Raw genomic sequence first — 18129 nt, 5'->3', positions numbered from 1 at the left:
TAGCAATGGAAATGTAATTCCTTGTCATAAATCATGTAAGAAATGAATATTATTAGTGTGAATAGAACTATATTGAATAGTATTATAGTAGTAGGATCCTTAGGCTTATAAATAAAGGCTTCTACGAGAGTAGAAAACAAACCATAAGAAAAGAACTATTGTGAATAGTAATATGAGCAAATAGTATTAGGGTCCTTAAGCTTATAAATAAGGCTTCTATGAAAGTAGAAGCAAGCTGTAAGAAAACCTTCATAGTATGAAGTTTCTCTAAGAACGTTTCATTTTTTAGAGAATATATTTGCAAATAGGCCGACTACATGACTTCCCTGAAACCTCATTTGTTTTCTATGGTGTCCAAAAGTATTTTGTCTCATGTTTATTTGTGTATTAACAAATTTGTTTTGGTTTTCAAAATTTTAAATGTTAAAGTTTTTTACTGAAATTTTTAAATATTACATCAGATTTTGACACTCCTAGCACCATCATCGGAAGCTAGATGCCACCATTCTCCTCACTATTAGGAAGAACTCACAATAGAGATCAAGCATGTAATTGTACACACGACCCGTCACCACTGCTTACACAGTTATCATGACCCCATAACATCACTCTGCTACCATCCATAATGTGTCATGTTTTATCTAGAAGAGCATATAGAAAAAATTATTTACGAGAACATGAACATACAAAATTTATTTAACAAGTGTGAATATTGCTAAGAGAAGGTATTTCATTTACTTCCCAATCAATAATTTTGTCATGAAACAGTAAGATTCTCACATAGCAATGCTTCCAAAATGGATTCGTGTTATTCTTTCAACATTTATTTCATAGTTTTTTGGAATTTGGATCCACATCCACTAATAATGGATGGGTGGTATGTCAACCCCTCTAATGATAGTGAGTAGTGACAACTAGTTTAGTGTACGTGAAGCGACCAAAATTATCTTCCATTATTGGCCCTTAAATTTTTAAGGAGTGTTATTTGAATAACCATTTGGTTGATAATTTTTGGGACAATCATAATTTACAAAGAAAAAGTTGGTATTTGCACAAAAAACAAAGTAATAGAGAGATAAAGTAAAAAGTAATGTGAGTATGAGAGAGAAAATTGTCATAAAATGGATGTTCAAATATCATTTCTCTAAATTTTTCTTGCTCTTTTACAATGGCAGACAGTTTATATTCTCTATGGCAAGCTCCTGTACTTAGATACAATGGCGGATCTGCTCATAATAAGCTATTGAGTGATTTCCCCCACACATTATTTTTCCTTTTATATACTTTTCAACATTTTGGTTCACATATTCAAAAATGGATGTTGTCCCCACCCATTTTCAATTCTCTTTAACATATTCTCTCACTATACTCTCTCGCAATACAGTGTAGAGCAGTAACAGTATCTACTGTCCTTGGATGTTGATGAAGCGTAAATCATTGTGTAATTCTCCGAAAAGCAAGGACAATAACTGTAACGCAGCTCGTTGAGGATAAGGACACAACAATTACAGAAATAATATTTCTGTAATCTGCACGGTATCCATGTTTTGAGCTCTTACTTTATCGTTATTTTTTTATCTATGAAATTTGAACAGATAATCTCTCATAAATTACTCGTTTTTACTATGCTTATGACCTCTTTTGTGCATTATGTTGACATGATGGAACACCTCTAAAGTGTGGATCACGTTTGTTCCGGCAGTTGACCTCTATAAACCACAAATAGCATAACATAATCATTTTGTTTTGTAATTAGATTGATTCAGTTCAGATAAAAATATCCTACTTTAGCCAATAACCACTTAGTTTCTAGTTATACTATAAGCCACATTTGGTGAAGAACTTGGTACCAAGACTCTTATCCACAAGTCTCTCTAATTCAGGTCCTTATACTCATCATGTGAATAGCAAATTGGCAATATGCATCCTCTAGCAAACAGAAAATAAAGTCGTAATGAGTTATCTGTCACTTTTAATCATGCAGTCATAGAAGCTCAATTGAGTTCGTCTAATAGTGTGCCAATTTGTGCTTAATAGTGTGCCAATTTTGGTGTGTTAGTTCATAAAAAACTTTGCTCCATGGGGTCCCAACAAGCGGACGATGGAATTGAACCCCTTTGATTAATCGGTCCGGATATAAAAAAATAAAGGGTTAATAGTGTTTTTCACTCCTGTAATATATGTCATTTTCGATTTTCGCTCCTATAAAATTTCCGGTTTGATTTGCACCCTCATAAAAAAAAAAAAAAATCCAAAAAACACCCTTAATAGGACATTCAAAAACCAAAATTTCTTGAAAAAAAATTCTGAAAATAGCCTATTAAGAGTGTTTTTCGGAAAATAAAAATTTTACAAGAGTGCAAATCAGACCGAAAATTTTATAAGGGCTAAAACCGAAAATGACATATATTACAGGGATGAAAAGCACTATTAACCCAAAAATAAATAAAGGAAGTCTTAGTTGTTGGAGTAAATTTTGGATCTCAGATGATTGAGTTTCTTATGATGTGGCAAAAGATTTGAGCTCAGATATCTGAGTATAGAGAAATAGTTGTAGTGAAGTTTCAATGCCTTGAGTGATTAGTCTCTCTCACTCGAGAAACAAGTGGTGCTCACACAAATATACCACTTTGAACCGTGTCATTTCCTTGAATGAATCTCCCCCTTTCGAGGGAAAAGGAAAACCAATGTTTATGGTGCCCACATTTGTGTAGTAATACATGTGGCACACGGGAAAAAAACTCAAAATTATTCGAACATTTATTGCTAAAGTGGGGCTGAGATGGGGACTAAATAGAACAAAGCATATAGCAAAACCTATTTCCATTCACAAACATAAATAATTATATATAATTAAACCACATATTATCCACTGAAGTCAGAAAAAACAAAACTTATCCCATTAAATAAATAAGGATTCATAGACCTACAAATTGCATCAACATGAAAAGCGAATAAAACATCAAAACAACTACTACTGAGCTCCAGAAGTATACAAAAATGGTTACCAGTCACCATATTGATTAGCTGATACATATATTCCGCTCTACTCGGCTCTTTTCTTCTTTTTATCTTTCTTTTTGCTCGGCGGCATCTCAGCAGAGTCTTCCTCCTCTGCCTGCTTCTTCCTCTTTTTCTTCTTTTCTCCTCCATTCGAAGTATGGTCTCCATTCTGCACCTCTGCCTTTTCAGTAGAATCTTTCTTTTTCTTCTTCTTTTCTTTCTTAACAACTTCCTCTTCTGGTTCCTCAACATCTTCAACCTCCTCTTCCTTTTTCTCCTTTTTCTTCTTTTCTTTCTTTTCCTTCTTTTCTTTCTTTTTGTCAGTAACAGGAGGCTCTGGTGTATCTTCATCCATTGCAGAATTAGACATTGGTTCAATAACTGAATCGGCTGCAGTATTATATGTCTACAAAGAAAAGATCAATCAGCACATAACAAAACCAATAGAAAATTAAATAACACCAATTGAAGCTAATAATATACCTTAGCTGGAGTTATCAGTCCTCCGGCTCCTTTCTTTCTATCCTTATCATATGCTTCGATCTTGGGCTTCCCTTTAGCAGAACCGGCAAAGCGGCCTAGTTCTTTGCCTTCGAGATTCCTCAAACGTGCTTCCAGCTGCACAAAATCTTGTGTAAATAAAATCTGATATAGAAATCATGACATATAACTAACAGTATAACAAGTACCTTGGCTCTGTTTTCCAATCCCATGGTGTTATCTTGCCCGTCACCCAATGCATCACACCTGATAGCCAAAGCAGTCTTTGCAGCAAGTGACCGAGAAATTTTCCCCTTGAACTTTGGAGCGGCCTGACCAATCAAGGATGCATGGTAGATGAGACCATACTTTGGAGTTGCATGCTTAGTCTTCAGTGCTCTAAAAAGAGCTTTCTCAGCACCAAGAATCTGCACAGTACTACCAGGCTGCTTTGCAAGATTTATTAGGCTTCCTCCATGGGCAATGAGTCGAGCACCAACAAGCTCCCCAACCATAGCAGTCAAATTGGGTGCAATGGTGTTCATCCTACTCTTGAGATAATCATAGAGTTGAGCTCTGTATTCTGATAGAGACAAAACCTGATCACAGAGCTCTCTAATATTTGACAAATCAAGCTCACCAATTTCAGTTCCCATTGATATCACTGAAGCTTCCTTCACCTCTGCCTCAACCTCCTCTGACAAAATCTGAAATTCATTTCAGGATAAAAGATAAATATTCAAATAAAAAACATCAGTGTATAAACATGAAACTAAATATCATTTGTCTCAAGAAACAACATACATTAAAGAAACAACAATTTTCAATTAGTTAGTTAAACAAAGAGAAAATCAACATTGTATCTATATCTATTTGTTATTGGTATCTAGTATGCATTGAGTAAATTAATTGGCAGCAGGTCACTGAAAATCGTAACTCTACCTCAGAGAAATCAAGCTTAGCAGCATTAATGCGATTACCCATCAACTTGACAGACCTTGCATATTGGATGTTGTCAACTATGATTTTGGTAAGTTCTGGAAAATGCCAACCATACCATTCACGAACCCTCATGGCATACGTGTTCAGCTCTTTATCAAGATCATCAAGCAAACCAATAGCCTGAACGATCATAGTATCCACCTAATAAAAAAGCATCATAAAGTCAGGAAATAGTTATTCAAAAAGTATTTAACAGCTAGCTGAAGAAGAAGAAAAGTTAACTGTTGCATCAGTCAAAAATTACCACTGTACAAACAAAATCACAACAAAATTGTAAATTTAAGGAGAATTAATAATTATACAATTCCATTTGCATATTTGCCTAGAAAGGTTAAAAGATTCAGCTCACACCTCAAGAACATTGAATTGTAAGTCTTAAGCTACTATTTCGGTTACCATTTACTCGGGCACATTAGAAAGCAGCTGGTTAAAACACCTTACCACCATTAGAACATTAGCAAAGGTCGCGAATAAAACTGTCTTTATGAGACACATAATTAAAGAGTTGGACCTAACACTGCGGTGACATAGTCTTCTTTGTATCACAGCTGGTCATATTAGACAGTATCTAGAGATAACTCTCTATAAATATATATCCAGGTTAAAAAATGATAAAATCTGATTATTGGATTTCAGTCTTTCTCCCTCTATTCTTCTCTCCCTCGCTGAATTATTTCACTTTGATAAGGCATCAAAACCTTATGATTTTGATGGTCTCCTAAACTTATACTCCTGCACCGCCACAACCAACTGTTCGGTGAAAAATATAACACAATTTGAACGGAACAAATCAATACCAGAGCTCCACAGGCTCCTGTTTGTTCTCTCATAATTACCAAACAGTTGATTTTTAGTTAACTTACAATATGTTTTGTTCTGTAACAATAACCGAACAGTTGATTTTTAGTTAACCTACAATATGTTTGTAAGAAAAAAACAAAAAACATCATCATGCAATCTTAAGAATAAAGGAATAACAGTATGACATCTTTATTTTAAATCAAACAATAACCATATTTGTGCCTAACTTCTTTGATGACTAGCAAAGGAGAATATGGACATTAACGTGAGAAAAATTAAAGTGACTTCAATATATTGATCAGGTTGAAAACATAGTACAACAACGGTGAGAAACAACTACTACTTATATGTTCAAAGTCAACAACAACAAAATACCTTGTCGGCGCTAAACTTCAGCCTGTATCTGGATAAGCTATGAGACAAACCCAAGCTCATAGGGGCCATGTCTTGAACAGCTAGACCTGCTATGAGTTCATTCAATTGATATCTGACACCTCTCATCAACTCCATAACAGCATTGTTGTGAACACATTCGATTTTCTGAAATTCAACGGATAAAAAATTAGCTATTTGATCTATATGTAAACTATCATAATTATGTTTAAGAGTAACTTAGGTAGCATACCAATTTCTCCTTAATGATATTCCCAAGCTTTGAGTCAGCAACACCTAACGTTTCATTTTCACAATGAACACGTAGAAACTTGCGCAGACCCTTGCTAGCTTTGCTATCAATTAGCAAAGTAGCTGCCTCTAGAGCTTCGGAAGTATTCGCAAATTTGTTAAATGCTTTCAATTTGACCACCTAATTTTGCATCACTTAGTGTTAGCTTTAAATGCTCAAGAAACACACAAAAATATAGAAGCATGTAAATAAATTGAGTGTTGAGTATATTTTCGCCATTATCATATTGCTGAGAGAAGCAAACATGAAATTGAGAGGATAAGGGTTCGGGAAATATGCAGAGTAGTACCTTTCTAGCAGCATCAGCAGTGGTAAACTCGTTCTGTAAATCCTGTATAAAGAAGTTGGTAAAATATAAATTGGTTAGGCCGAAGACAGTACATAACGCTTCACCAGAATTATGAACTCCTATACATTTTGAATTTGAAAAACCATCTTGAAATGAAAAGAAAAAATGGTTTGTTATGACAATGAAAAACGAGTAGATTCTTCACTTCCTTAGTGGTATTAAAGACAGTGGTAACGAATACATATAAAATAAATTTTAAATGAAAAATGTACATTTTAGAGATCATACAGATGATACTAGATACAAGCATTTTAACAAATACAATTTAAAAAAAATGCTTCAAAAATATTCCCTAGACATGAAAACAAAAAATTATATGCATTTTTTAAAACAGAAAAAAAAAAAAAAAAAAAAAAAAAAAAAAAAAAACAAGTTTTGAAGATAATCACCTCAACTTTAGAAAGCTTTCCTTCATTAAGCACTTTGAAAATAGCAAACCCGGCCGGTGTTTCGAACAGTAGAAGCATTTTATCACCTTAAATAAATAAACCTGAAAAAAACGCAATAAAACATCATATGAACATTAGTCACAAAAAATAAACATCATATTATTAAAAAACAAAATGATATTTGTACAACATTTTGTGACAATTTTCTTTCTGATACACATTTTGTTTCTACTTTCTCTCTCTATTGTTTTGGTTTCTAAACTTAAGGTTGTCCCAAAAGTTGTCACACTAATGATTGTTCAAATAACACACCTCGTATAAAAAAGACAAACAAATCTAATACAAAAACACAAACAGCTCTAAAACAGGAACACCAAAAGTCATGAACTTTACCAACACCCATAAAACAGAAACGATAAAAAAAACAGCACAGCACAATCTGAAGCACAGAGTGTTTTTTCATTTCCCGTAAAATAAAAATTTGAAAGAGTCTCCTCAGTTCAGGTCTCCAATAATTTTCTTCCGCATAGAAACAACTCAGAAGAACGAAAGTTATATCATTTTGTTCTATCATCGGAGACTAATATTAACAGTTACAGTTACAAAACCCCTTAACTATAAAACACTCACAATAACCTTCTATCAAATCAGTAACGAAAAATGTTTGATTTGGGAAAATAGAAACCTAAAAAACAAAATTGGAACGAAAACATTGATATAACTCGAAATCAGCACAAGAGATAGCAAAAAGGTCAAAGTTTGAAGCTTTAAGAAAGCGAGAAGCGTTCACCTTAAGATCAGAAGAGTGTTGCGGCGTGAAAACGTGGTTGAATCAGGTACAAATTCGAATTTGGGGATTTTGGTGTTGAAGCTTAAACCCTAATTTAGGGTTTGGTGAAGATACAGTCTACAACTCAAAGAAGGAGGCGCTGGTTTAGGGTTCTATAAATATAAATAGAGAAAATATGAACTGTTTTTAATGGGCCATCACTGTCTTGTAAGCCCAATTAATTCCGAAATTTTCTTTTTAAGCCCCTCATATCTCTATTGAAGGGGATAATAGTTCCTTGGTGAATGTTATGACCAAGAAATTTAATATTTGTTTGAAAGAGGTTATTTGGGTCATGTTAACTTGTGCCTCGGCACAAATTAAGGAGTTAAAAGAAGAAATATTAAATAAATTTGCATTCAAAATTATAATTATTAAACTTTTAAAACATTGAATATACATGTTTTAAGAAAAGACTTCTATCTTTAGTTTTTTAACTTGTGCTTTAAGGGCACAAGTTAACATTTCTCATTTTTGTTTTAGAGATTAATGGTATGACCAAGATATGAAATCTTTGTAATTTTTGCATCTTAAAGAGCCTTGCAAGTCAACCCAAAAAATTGAACTAATCAAATACAAGAAGGAACTAGCCACACATAGTTCCAGAACAACCAAACTAAGTATATTCAAATGGAACCTGAATTTTGGGATAAAAACCCAAACAAAGTTTATTCAAAGATTTTTTCACCGGAATTCCATTACCAACCTTTAGCCTTTGACAAAACACAAGTTTTATGAATTTTTCCTCGTAGATTCAAATTCAATTTCCATCAAACATTATAAGGATGTTAAAGATGCATCAAATATTTACCCATTCAGCATCTTTTGAGCTAAATCCAAATAAAATATATATAAAAAAAAAAAAAAAACAAGTCTTGATCCCATCAGCTAGAATTATTGGGATTATGTCCAAGCTTGGACACAAAATAAAGCCAGAAAACATTCTTGGCTTATATACTTCAAACATAGTGGTAACTATACTTTTTCAAATCGGTTGCTTCAATGGTGCGACTACTTTGGACTAATTCATCAAATATTTTCTTCCAAAGTCCAAGAAGGATTTCAAGTGTTTAATAAAAGGTTCAACAAGGACCTTGACAATCTTCTAATTGAACTAAAAAATTTCACCAAATTCTCATTAACATATATATTTTCATGACAATATACCAACATAAGCAAAACGCAAACCCAAATGTTTTACCGATTCTACAAAAACAAGCTTTTGCCAAGTGGTGGCCTCGTTTTGATACCTCCGAAGCAATAGGAGAAAATCTCAACGTATGATTCAAAACTAATCCAAAATATTTACAAGTTGCAAATCATGAAACTTGTAAGTTTCTCAATCAGAGAGTTGGAATTACAATTGCCCCAGCAACCTCGTCATCCAAGGATGGCTAGAAAATCTAAAATCTAAAATCGAGGGAAATGGTAATTCCAGTACCTTTGGGTTGGACTTTTTATTTTAAAAATACCCTTAATTTTCAATATAAATATTGCATGTAACAAATAGATAAGAATATATTTAAATATTAAAAAAATATAACAAATTCAATATATATATATATATATATATATATATATATATATATATATATATATATATATGTGTGTGTGTGTGTGTGTGTGTGTGTGTGTGTGTTTTTCCCTTTATTATTTTAAAAGTGTAACTTGATGAGTATATTTATACTTAATTTTTCATTATCTCAGTTACACCATTCTTTTCGCTTTATTATTTTAATAGCGGAAAAATGGGCACGAGAGTGCCCGTCTTTTCGCTTGCAATAAATAATGGAAGTAAAGGTGGCAACTGACAATACCGATCGGGGTTGACGGCTAGTAGTGATTAGTTATATTTTCCTTTTTATTTTTAACTAAGAAAAAAAATATTTTAAATAATAATAATTACTTTTTTGTTCTTATATAAATTTGTGTTATTCGAAAAGTATGGATAATTCATTGAATTTTGATAAATAGAATTATCCAATGGATTTTAATAATATAGACATTTATAAAATGACCCAGGTGGTGATGATTGGTCTATGTTATTACTTTGAATGAATTTCGATCCAATCCATTAATAATTGTTTTGTGTAGTTTTTTTGTTTTTTGAAAACTATGTATCCGATCAGGGGGAACAGACTCCAAGATTCAAAGTCAACATCATCAAACCAATTCAAGTGAACTCAACCGTCTTCCCTACTTATGGATAATTGATCACCTTTATGATAAATACTAAGTAAAAAATAGACTAAATACCTTTTTTATCATTTAAGTTTGACAAAAGTACCGGGTTAATTCTTTAAGTTTTAAATAGGTCCTTTAAGTTTATTTAAGTTTCAAAAAACTCCTTTAAGTTATTGATTTAATGCACGTATTTGAAGTTTTTTAAGTTTCAAATAGGTCCCTAAAGGGATAACGGTGCATTAAAATATCAACTTAAACGATCTATTTGAAACTTAAAGGATTAACTCGGTATTTTTGTCAAATCTAAAAGACCAAAAGATAAAAAAATATCAACTTAGCAGTGATGCATGTACATTACTCATTAATATAGTTGTAAAAAAGTAATTATTACATTAAAAACTAAAGAAAAAAATGACAACAAAAAATTTACTATTTGTTTTGTAAATGTGACCATTATTATAAGGCAATTTTTTTTTTACTAATAAGAGAATTAATTAAATATACTTCATTATAAGTTATTCTAGTTTTTTATGGCGTGGACTAGGTATCCTATACGCACGATAGTAGAGGTTAATTTCTCGAGTCGAATAGAATCTCAATAAAAAAACAAAACTCTCCTTCAAAATATTAAAATATCTAACATTCACTAGATTGGATTTAAATCGAGGACCTCTAGTTAAATATTTAAAGTTTAAATATTTTAATTTTTGTTTCAAATTCATTGTTTAATTTTAATTTTGTAGATGCATTGTTAGCATATTATTTAATTCTTTAATTGTTTGATTTTTTAGTTTTACCTCAATTTTATATCTTTTGACTTCCACGATAAAAAATATTATAAAAAATAATTCATTTTTGTCTCAAATCCTAAATTAATTAAATCAAAATACTATAACTATTCAAGAATTCATTCAATACTATATACACGATAGAATAATAAATATTATTGATTAATATAATAATTTAGCAAAAGATTTATTCGGATTCAATACTTAACATAATTCAAAGGATTTGACATGACTCGGTCAAACAAACATTTATTTGATATGATTCATGTTGGAACGGAGAGAATGTTGCGTGTGTGGATTGAAAAAAAAACTGAATTTATTTGATATGATTCATGTTTCAACACTGTATAAAGAGTGGTTCCCGTGATAATAACTCAGTTGGTAGGGACAATGCATTATTATATGCAGGGGTTGGGTTCGAACCTCAGACACCTCACCTATTCACTTTAAAGTGAATTTCTAGCCACTAGGCTACCTAACAAAAAAAATAAAATAAGTGATAGGTCTTTTCTGAAAAACACATCAAAGCTCAACACATTTCCGAGCTTTCTCTTCTCCATCATCTGCCCGATGCATTTTCGTGTCACTTTTCTCCTTCCCCTTTCATTTGCATCTTTTCAAAATTGTCCCTTCAAAAATTATACCTTTTTAGATAAATTTGTCGCTTCAATATTCAGAGTGCTCAGTGGTCTTGACGCCATATTTGAATAATTTTCAATTCTTTGTTATCAAATCCTCTCTTTGACTATATCTAACAATGTAGGTGTAGGATTTTTGGTATACCTTGTGCCTATTCATCAATTTTGTTTTACATTTTTTAGAAAAAGGTAAGGTTTCTATTTTAATGTTTTTAGGTTCATGTTATAAGCGTTCAATATGATGAAACTGTTATTTTGTGAAAAATTTTAAAGTGTAGTTTTTGTCAAGACCCTTTGGTACACCTTGTATTAGGGAGAACCCTTGGCTTGTTAATATAAGTTCCATTTTTTATTGTTCAAAAAATAAATAAATAAAATATTCACTTTTAATTCAAATATAGATTATAATAGTATCGTTAAAAAAACCAATTTCAAATAAAACAATATTTGCATTATTATCTCTCTTCCATCTACTCAATTGATTGTGTGCAAACAATCAATGTCAAATATATATTCGTTTTCAATAGTATTATCTAACTAATCGTCTATAATAAGCACACCAATATATTCTACTACTGGTGCACTCGAAAGGATAAAGTCTCATGTTCTCACAATCCAACCTTTATTTGTAGTAGAGTAAACTTGTGTTAAAGAATGGTATTCCACTTCATTCACATGTTTATATACACCATTGATACACATGTGTAGATGTGTGTGTATAGTGGTAAATGATTTCAAGTCCATGATTCAAGCTCTTTTGAGAAATTTTGTTTCCACAATTACGTGAGCATCGTGGTTGAATGTCGGTCACCATGTCAGTGTAGCCTATTTGTGAAAATAATTTTTCTCAAAAGACTTTAATTTACAGAGTTGAAAAAAATTACTATTTTACTCAATACACTTCACTTTCTTACTTTTGACATATACTCCTTCCGTCCCAAATTGTATGTCGCTTTAGAGAAATTTTTTTATCTTAACTTATATGTCGCTTTACAATACCAATGCAACATTAATGCTACTTTTCCTATTATAACCTTAGCTATTTATTACTCTCTCTTATTTCAATTCTTTCATTTATCTTTCCCATATTATTTATTAAGGACAATTTTATAAAACAACTCATAATATCTCTTTTCCACACAATATTAATTGCATTTCTTAATATGTGTGAAAAAACTAAAACGTCGTACAATTTGGGATGGAGAGAGTATAAAATTGTGAAATAATTAAAACAACATTCCCATACAAAGTTTCATTACACTACCAATAAAAGTTTCACATCGAAAACATGAGAATTTATTGCCTCGAGTGGATCAGGGGTGTAGAGCTGTCAAAACGGGCCGGCCCGTTTAGCCCGAATAAATATAGGGCTTGGGCCTAAAATATTGAGCCCGAATTTTAATATGGCTTTTTAGCCCGGCCCTTAAAAGCCCGGTACCCGTTAGGGCTAGCCCGAATGGGCCGCGGGTAGCCCGTTAGTCCGCATAACAAAAAAAAATTCTATAAATTATATATATTTTTCAAATAATTATTTACTTAGTTGATTATCAAAGTAAAAAAAACAAAAGTGAAAATTCAATAAATTAACACAAATATAAATGTAATATAAAATTATATTTATTCATTTCGTTATTTATAGTTTTAAAGATCGAATATATAAATATCTATAACCATAACATATCTAATTTATTTAAAATCATTTTTCTCGTCGTTTTAGTTTACGACGTTTGTACGAAAATGTTTACAATTTACTTTTGTGCTAGACATTATTTAAACATATTAAAAATATTATTTATAAAAAAATTATAGTAGTGTTTTATAGTATTTTTTTAAAATAAAAAAAATATATCATTTTTAATACGGGTCGGCCCGTTTAGCCCGCGGCCCGTGTAGGGCCGAGCTTAGGTAGTATATTTCAAGCCGTTTTGTCAACCGGACTTTTTGACCCGGCCCGCTAAAGCCCGAAGCCCGCTAGGGCCGGCCCGTTTAGGGTCGGGCCGCCCGTTTTGACAGCTCTATAGGGGTGGAATATATTAGTGTACTTAGTAATGATAATGTGTTAGATAATGCTGTTGAAAATGAATATATTTTTTACATTGATTATTTGCACACAATCAATGAGTTAGACGGAAGAGAGGTAAGAATGGAAATATTCTTTTATTTGAAAGTTATCTTGCTCTTTAATGATATTATAGTCTATATTTGGATTGAGAGTGAATCTGATTGAATCAAGGTTTAACAAAAACTACATATTTGAACCGTAAGAAAATCATTGCATTCCCATGATTAATAGCAAAAATGATTTTATTGATAAATAAGCCTAAGGTGTGCAAAACATCACATACCTCTATTGTTACACTAAAAATCACACAATCGAAGGAGGTTAAATGTATTTGGTTATAAAATATTTTAGTTATTTTACATATTTTTACTTTTTGATTTAATTCATTGTTTAGTTGTAACTTTCTAGATGTATTGTTGACAGTTATTTAATTCTTTAATTGTTAATATTTTCCTATTTATCTCAATTTTAAATCTTTTACTTTCCTTAGTCAGAAAATATTACAATGAAGTATATCATTTTTATCTCAAAGCTTAAATTAATTACATTAGTATATTATAGAGTAAATTACACTCCCTTCCCTTCAAAGATGCTTGAATTACACTCCCCTCCTCTCTTATGTTAAAATATACACTCCCCTCCCCTCTTATTCAAAACATATTAGAAAATATTTCACTCCCCTCCCCTCTTAAGTTAAAATCTACGCTTTAGTCCCTCAATATTTTTTTTTTATTTCTAATAATTTAGTAAAAAACTAATCTACCACACTTCAAAGAAAAATAGCATTGCGGGTTCATTTTAATATAATCAAATTTTGATTACATATCTTTCTCTATTTTCTATTCAAAATTTCATTAACATATAGTTTAAAACCCTATAATAAAATATGAAACAACCAAAATTAAATTAAAATATGTGAAAAATTACTAAAGTCGATTAAATATGGTTATTTAAAAGTGAAGTTTATACTCTAAATTATCAAATTAATAACAAAATATATAAATTTAATTATCATTGACATTTAGATCATAAATAAACGAATTTATATTTTTTAAATGGTGATTCAAAATTAATATATATTATAAAATTATTTATTTAGGTTAAAATATATGAAAGTGTAATCCATATTTAATTATTAAGGGAGGGGTTGTAATTCAAGCATCTTATAGGGGAGGGGAGTATTAATTTTATTTTTCAATGGAGGGGTGTGTATATTTTAACATAAGAGGGGAGGGAAATGTAATTCAAGTATCTTTGAGGAGAGGGGAGTGTAATTTACTCTATTTTATAATTATTCAACAATTTTATCATAAATATGATTTATTAATACAATAATTTTAGTGAAAGATTTAATGAGATTCATACTTAACATACCTTAAAGGATTTGATATGATTGGGTAAAAAAATTGGATTTGGTATGATTTGTATTGAAATATTTATAATAACTCATGTGCGAAATTAAAAAAAAAAAAGTAATACTAAAATTCAACATCGGTTAGCTTACACAAACCATATAGTTTTGAAATACATATAAAGAACGCTAAGCCTTTTGTGAAAAGCACATTAAAGGTTGACATATTTCCGAGCTTTCCCTTCTCCCTCACTCGACGCATTTCCAAGTCACTTCTCCTATTTATTTTTTGTCTTTCAAAATTATACCTTCAAGGAAATTTGTCACTTCAAAAATTGTATTACGACCATTGTCCCTTTGATATTTAGGGTGACCATAATACCACTTTCCCTTAGTTGTTTATAGTGGTCTTCATACCACAATCCCTAAGGTCTCTGAGTGATTTTAGCGTCATATATGTATTTTTTTCGATTTCTGATGACAATAGCCATTACATTATTTTTACAGTCTTTTTATGATATTTTTATGGTATTTAGAGAGTCAATTGCTTGTATACATGGTTAAATCATCTCAAGATTCATAAAAGAAAAGTTTTGTACAAATTGGAGAAGAATGCAAGAATTTAGCTACTGGAGAAATCGTGCCACAATGGACCTGAATCGTGGCACGTTTGAAGCGTGGAATTTATCTGAAGATGCTGGAAAAATCGTGGCACGATGGATGTGTAACGTGCCACGATGGATGAGTAAATTTGCTGCCACGTAGGATTAATGAGCAAATCGTGCCATGATGGTCTCGAAACGTGGCACGATGGTGAGATTTTCTGAAACCTTAATTTTTTGTCTATAGAAGCCAGATGCGATCAAAAGCTTTGTGTGCAATTTTAGAGACCTAAACAGAGCATAGACGACACCAGGAAACCGCAGAACACGCAGTGGATCTCACCCAACTCATAGTTGGTTCTAATTTATGTATGTTCACTATTTTCTATGTATTTGATTGTTTGGTTATGAGTAGCTAAACTCTTAGATTGATTAAGCCATGAGATGAATCTTTGTGATCTGTGATGGTGTAATTTGTTAAGAACTCTCTTTAACATCAATGAAAACCTAGTCTTTATTCAGAATTATTTGTGCTTAATGCTTTTCTTATGATTGTTTGTATGACTACTAACTCTAGCTTCTTTCAATCATATAAATTGATCTTAGGAATTGAATGACTACTAACCCTAGCTTTTAATCCTGAAATAGTAATTATGTTTAATTCAACATAGGAACCTAGAGATAAGAAATTGAGAGTTATGACTTATGGATTAACGTTCTCACCATGCTTCCGCAGTTATTCAATCGGTTTAAGAGATTAAAAGGTTATAACTTAGGAAAGAGTTTTGAGTCAAGAGATTGATCAAAACCACTTAGTTAATCCGTCGTAAAGCTAGGTTAATTTATTTGAGAGAGAAGAGAGCCAAATTACTCACAGTGAGCAATAGAGGATTCAAAAGGCTTGATCATCTGTTTTAATCCAATTATCAAACCATTTTATTTACTTTGTTTAAGTTTTACGAACCAAATCCAACTGCACTGTCTAGGGCAAAACCATAATTTTAACACATCCTTAATTTTAACGTCCTTGCCAAGTAGAAATTGAAACGGTTCCTGTAGATACGAAGTTATAAATTTTATTACTTTGATGCATTTTTAGTATACTTGCTAAAAGTCTATCAATTTTCTCTTATCAAATCCTCTTTTTGATTTTTCTAGAGTTTTGAATACAAGTTTTTTTTTTTCTTTTATTATCCTTTAATATATATTTTTAAATAATATGTTACTAAAAAAGACAACATGATTGAGATTTATTTTTATGACAGTAAGTTATTTACAAAGTATTTTATGATACCATTTTATTCATCATAGGAGTTTAATTAGTGTGTTTTATTTTTTTTTTAAATTTCTATTTTTTTTTCTCTCTCTAGAATATGTCTGGTATATTAGATAAATAATATATTTTATGTTCACATTTTATCTTAAATGACCCAGTTGTTGTTGTATAATGGGGTATGATCATGTAAATTGTAGAGAGAGAAAAAAAGATAAAATTTTAAACCTGTTAACCACTTTTCTTGTTGAACATGGTCAACAAGAAGGAATGAAGAGTTTTGGGAGGGGAGGATTTTGAGGGAATTAATTTTCTTCATAATACAAAATCCTCGTAAATTGGAAGAACTATCAAAAGCTGTATTGGATGGAGGAGGGTTTGAATAAATTTTCCAAATCCAAATTATGCTGTTATAATACTTGCAAAATTAAAAGTACATCAATCACAAGTATTGATTTATCATTCACTACAAAAACATTTTCTCAAAACATTTGAAAGATTTATCTATTTTTTCCTTTAATCTCATCTCTCTTCCCCTTCAAAACAAAACCTAACCAAAGAAGCATCAAATGTTTGATGTTTAATTTTACCGAACTATTTTTTGCAATTCAACTAAGGTTTCTTCCTGACCTGAACCATTAACGGTCCTAATTACATATTTCCTATGTACAAAACTCTTGAATCATTTATTTATTCTCTCAATTATGGGAAAGCAACATAAATTGACAAATTCTATATCTGTAGCTATATAGCCACTAGTGTAACACTCTTAAATTAGATCCCAACAAAAAATCGAATCTCCTACAAAATAAACACAAAAACGGTTCAACTTTCTATCAAAGCATGTGAACCATTCAACAAACTAGCTGGCCACATGCTCTCATCCTTTGACATAAATAAATAAATGTACTAGACCAACTTTCCTAATATGCAAAAATGAAATCCAAAAACAAGAAAGCATCGTGGAAGATTTCATCACCATTGTCCCTTCTTTTCACAAGTTAGGTTTATATATATAAAAATTACATAACTTACTTTCTCCTCTAGACAAAAAAAATACCACAACTTGTCTAGAGGATACATAACTTTTTTTAAAAATTAAACAATGCATTATAATTTGTCAAGCAAAATAAAGTTTTTGTACATGTAGACATATGGGGTATCCTTGTGTCACCTTCTTTTTGTATAAGTTTTTTGTTAATTAGCCTATCAAATTAGGGGAACCGTGACACTTTTGTGCTTAGCCTAATATCCATGTGTTGAATTGTTATTGCTTACATTTTTTATGTGAAAATGAAGAATCAGTATACATATTGTTTTTGTCCTGATTTGCAGCCCAAAGTCTACATGCTTCTGGAAGGGAATAACTAAAGCATAATAAATAAAACGAAGGTGACAAATTAATAACATAACTTCCTTAAAAAATAATTAATAACATAACTTATCATTTTCTTTTTGAAAGACCATAACTTATCATCTATTGTTCACCTTAATTAGTGCTTCCCTTTTTCTAAGAATATATGATTAATTCCAAATGCATGTATAGTACAAGAGGGCTAGAGAAGGTTTATCCATTCATTGAATTATTATTTTTATTATGATTTTATATGCACCAATATTCTCATTTTGTCAATTCCCTCATTGCATGCATAGTATCATCTTAATATATCAAGTCATAATCATTGCCTTAATC

The 18129-nt window shown here is 31.1% G+C and overlaps 1 protein-coding gene and 1 non-coding gene across 2 annotated transcripts; both read right to left on the bottom strand.

The window, feature by feature from the left end:
• Positions 1-2820: 2820 nt before the first annotated feature.
• LOC11437645 (probable nucleolar protein 5-1) lies at positions 2821-7656 on the bottom strand. The gene is made up of 9 exons (XM_024782182.2): positions 7500-7656; positions 6710-6810; positions 6261-6302; positions 5912-6091; positions 5662-5826; positions 4426-4626; positions 3693-4190; positions 3487-3621; positions 2821-3409 (listed from the first exon to the last, which is right to left on the bottom strand). Exons 2-9 carry the CDS (start codon positions 6785-6787, stop codon positions 3047-3049), a joined length of 1662 nt encoding a protein of 553 aa, XP_024637950.1. The 5' UTR covers positions 6788-6810; positions 7500-7656; the 3' UTR covers positions 2821-3046.
• On the bottom strand, positions 7199-7290 carry LOC112421493 (small nucleolar RNA Z159/U59). The gene has a single exon (XR_003011819.1). It is a non-coding gene; the product is annotated as a small nucleolar RNA Z159/U59 (small nucleolar RNA).
• Positions 7657-18129: the final 10473 nt, after the last annotated feature.

Source organism: Medicago truncatula, chromosome 4, assembly GCF_003473485.1.
Source record: "Medicago truncatula cultivar Jemalong A17 chromosome 4, MtrunA17r5.0-ANR, whole genome shotgun sequence".
Classification (NCBI taxonomy): Eukaryota; Viridiplantae; Streptophyta; class Magnoliopsida; order Fabales; family Fabaceae; genus Medicago; species Medicago truncatula.
Note: the sequence above shows the minus strand (reverse complement) of the source record. Positions and strands in the feature narration are given on the sequence as shown.